General features: G+C 41.0%; 1 protein-coding gene across 1 annotated transcript; it reads right to left on the bottom strand.

Moving 5' to 3' along the window:
* Positions 1-733: 733 nt before the first annotated feature.
* LOC125190869 (13S globulin seed storage protein 1-like) lies at positions 734-3,037 on the bottom strand. The gene is given in 6 exon segments (XM_048088283.1): positions 734-1,181; positions 1,255-1,707; positions 2,424-2,550; positions 2,552-2,669; positions 2,736-2,945; positions 2,948-3,037. Coding segments are annotated over 6 exon segments (1,374 nt in total). The 5' UTR covers positions 3,036-3,037; the 3' UTR covers positions 734-803.
* Between the last annotated feature and the right edge of the window lie 678 nt (positions 3,038-3,715).

Genomic DNA, 3,715 nt, shown 5'->3' on the forward strand with positions numbered 1-3,715 from the left:
TCCGTCCGCCATTAGGAGTCCCGGTTACCATTTTAGTCCATCCACCATTAGGAATCTCGGTTTACTTTTACTATAAATGGTAGATAAACCTCACTTTCCACTAGCTCATCCTACTATCTTTTCCCATCTACTTTCCTTTATATTTCTTAAAGCCCGTATCGAACTCAAATGAGACTCCCAATAGCGGACGGAGGGAGTATGATATTTTCTACTACCTCCGTCCCCCAAATATTGACACAGTTTACTATTTCGATCGGTCCCTGAAAATTTGACACACTTCACTTTTTACCATTTTTTGGTAGTGGATCTCATATTCCACTAATTCATTCATACTCACATTTTATTATAAAACTAATACTTTAAAAGTAGACCCACATCCCACCAACTTTTTCAACTCACTTTCTGTTACATTTCTTAAAACCCGTACCGGGTCAAAGTGTGTCAAAATTTGAAAGACGGAAATAGTATATCTCTCTCTAGTATTGATATTATGATATTTTCATATAGTTTGGGTACCTGAAATAGTATTTTTCACTTCACCATTTCAATCATTTCATTTCAATCAATTCATGTTAAATTCTCCCTCTCTCTCTCTCAATTTTACGAATTAGGTTATATTTAGTATTTACTCCATTTGTCGAAGAAGAAAAAATATTACTCCTTGTACTTAATTTTTTTCACGTATTGATCTTATTCAACAAGCGAGTGCGCAAGAGTGCAAGTAAGAGGTGAGTAAGACAAACGAAAATTCACAGATTTATTACTCCATAATAAAACGTAGAGGTCTAGAACAACAGCATCATTTATGCATATCTCTGCGATGGGCTAAAGAGAGAGGATTCTTCTCTCCCAAACTTGAGGCTCTTAGCTTCGTCCCGAGAGATGCCGAATGCGTTCATCAGGACCTCATTGGGCATTGCCCGGATGGCGGAGAGGCGGCCCGCGAGCTGTGCGTGCACCGCATTCTCGTTGGTCTTGAAGCTGATCCACTCGAATCCCTTGTCGCTCGCCTTCTTCACCACAACGAAGTTTTGCGGCACTACCAGAAGCTGCCCCTCCTTCAGCTCTCCGTCGAAAACCGATCTTCCTCCGAATCCGACCACTTGGATTCTAGCACTTCCTTTAGTCACGTACAAGGCGGAGTGGGCGTTTGTGGTCCATTGTGGCGCCACGAATGCATTCTGTTGATTAACATGTTAGGGAATTAGAATTGTTTTAATTTTTTCGAAGCAAATGAAGATACTAATGAATTACCTTGTAGAGGATTCCTCTTTGAGCGCTGAGTTGGAGGTAGTTGAGGATGGGGAGAGAGAGGCTGTTGAGGTTGCTGATGCGGCCAGCGCGGGGGTTGTAGAGGTCGGCGCTGGTGGGGTGGTCGAGGTTCTGCTTGATTTTGTGTGAGCAGAAGGTTTCCTCCAAGCCGTTGTAGGGCCGGCCTCGTCTTGGTGCTTGGCTTTCGTATTCGTCGGGCAGCACCATTCTCAGCTTCTCGGCTAGGACGATGATGCCTCTCTCGTCGTTCCTGCCCTGAAGCTTCCTCATCAGCTCTGGCTCCGTGTTGAAAGCCTCTGCTAGAAGCTGATTGTCGAAGCCGTAGAATATATTTCTTGATTGTTGTTGGCCTTCTCTCCCCCTCATGTACCTTGTCTCTCCACGCATGCCTTGCTGCCTTTCAATGGATTCTGGGTTTCCTGCAAGGACAAATTTCTGCAACAAACATTCTCATTATCATCTATTGCATACCATTGCATGTTTTAAGGTATAGATTTGGATTATTTTTAATGTCAATCATATACATAAATTATGCTCTTAAATCACATATTATATACTCCCTCCGTCCGGAGTATTAGACTCGCTTCTTTTGGGCACATGATTTAAGGAATTGATATTTAAATAGTTAAAATGGAGAGAGTAAAGTATGAGAGAGGGAAAAAGTAGGGGAGATAAGAGAGAAAAAAGTAGGTGGAGAATAAAATAAGATAGATGCTTTTTGCTAAAAAATGAAATGAGTCTAATATGTTGGGACATCTCAAAAAGGAAAGTTGGTCTAATACCTTGGGACGGAGGGAGTACATTTTTTTATATTTTGACGTGTTTGTTGAAATATTACAAAAAAAATACTTTAAAAAGGTACAAAATGTCAAAACTGAAGTCCAATGCAGCAGCCTTAGTTCGAGCCAATTTTTCCGGGAATTTCGAAATCCAATCAGTCTTAAATGCATACCATTTTCTTTTTCCGGGAATTTCGAAATCCAATCAGTCTTAAATGCATATAATTTTCTTCACCATTGAAAGAGCTCCACGTTTATTAAAAATAAAAAATAAAACTAACAAAAACAAAATAATCTAAAACTAACAAAAACAACTATAAGAGTGAAATGCAATACTATAGAGTGGTACTAGTATATGGTTGAAAATGTTACTCTGAATTTGAAGTCAAGCTGGTTGTTGTCATTGCCAATATCCAACATGGACACGTAAGTCAAGGGAGCATCTCCGTCGTTGTAAACGAAGGTGGTGATGCCCTCGGGCAAAGCAATGACGTCGCCGGCGGATCCGCCTCAGTTTCTGGTGGCGGTCTCCTTCCTCTCCTTCCCGGGAGCTCGATCCCGACTCGGATTCATAAGTCTCGGCACATCCCGGAATCACAGTCCCCAAAATCCCGCTACCTAAACAATTGCACCACAAACATTACTAAGACAAAAAAAAATAAGTAGTAAAAATGAGAGACTCGCCTTGGACAATGAAGGTGAGTCGAGGGGCGTTGGTGTAGAAGGGAAGCACGAGCCCCTTGGGGTGCACTTGGTGGCGCACGAACTCGATGCCGGCGCACTCGAATTCATCGCTGGAAGTGTCCCAGTACTCGGTGAGACCGGCCTCGGACTGGAAGCGGAAGGTGGGGTCGCGGGCGGTGAGGTGCTGGATTTGGCATTGGGTCTTGGCTGTTGAGCTTGAAATTGAGATTGAGCTAGGCAGCAGCCATGGAGGAGGAACAGGAAGGTGAGGCAGAGAGAGAGGGAGAGAGCTTTAGCCATGGCTTGATTGCGGGTGGGAAGTGGACAAGGGAAAGCGAGGTCAATTTATAGAAGGTGCGAGTCGACACGTAAAAAGAGTCGGTCATACACTTGGCTTTGAGAGTCGTGCATGTGTGTTTGTTTGTTCCTTTCTGCATGCTTTATAACATTGTCCCTTCTGTATTGATGATACATTTGCCTTGACGCTAAAATAATGTTATTTTCCAATAGTTACACACACATTCACACTTGCAAGTCAAATGAATCGAAACAAATAAATTATTCTTCAAAAAACCTTTTCACTTCCATTTCTCTTAATATTTACAAAAATAAATATTAGTAAATCTTTTTTCACTTTTCTAATTTCATTAAAAAAATTATAATGATATTTTTGTTATTTTTCCAAAATTCCATTTTTATATATGTATAAATAGATGTATAACTTATTATTATACTAGTAAATACTCTCTTCGTTCCGCTTTAGGAGTCCCGGTTGAGTCGGGCTCATGTTTTAAGAAAAGTGTTTGAGTGTGTAAGAGCATCTCCAATGGAGATAGGCTAGCCACTCTCTCTTATTCAAGGAACTGGCAGCGGAAGCGTGCATATTAGTATGAACGAACGTATAAATCACATAAAATCAGATCTATTTAGAAGATTATTTAGATAAAATCTATTCACGTGATTCTCACATGTATCATGCT

This window comes from Salvia hispanica, chromosome 5 (assembly GCF_023119035.1).
Source record: "Salvia hispanica cultivar TCC Black 2014 chromosome 5, UniMelb_Shisp_WGS_1.0, whole genome shotgun sequence".
NCBI lineage: Eukaryota > Viridiplantae > Streptophyta > Magnoliopsida > Lamiales > Lamiaceae > Salvia > Salvia hispanica.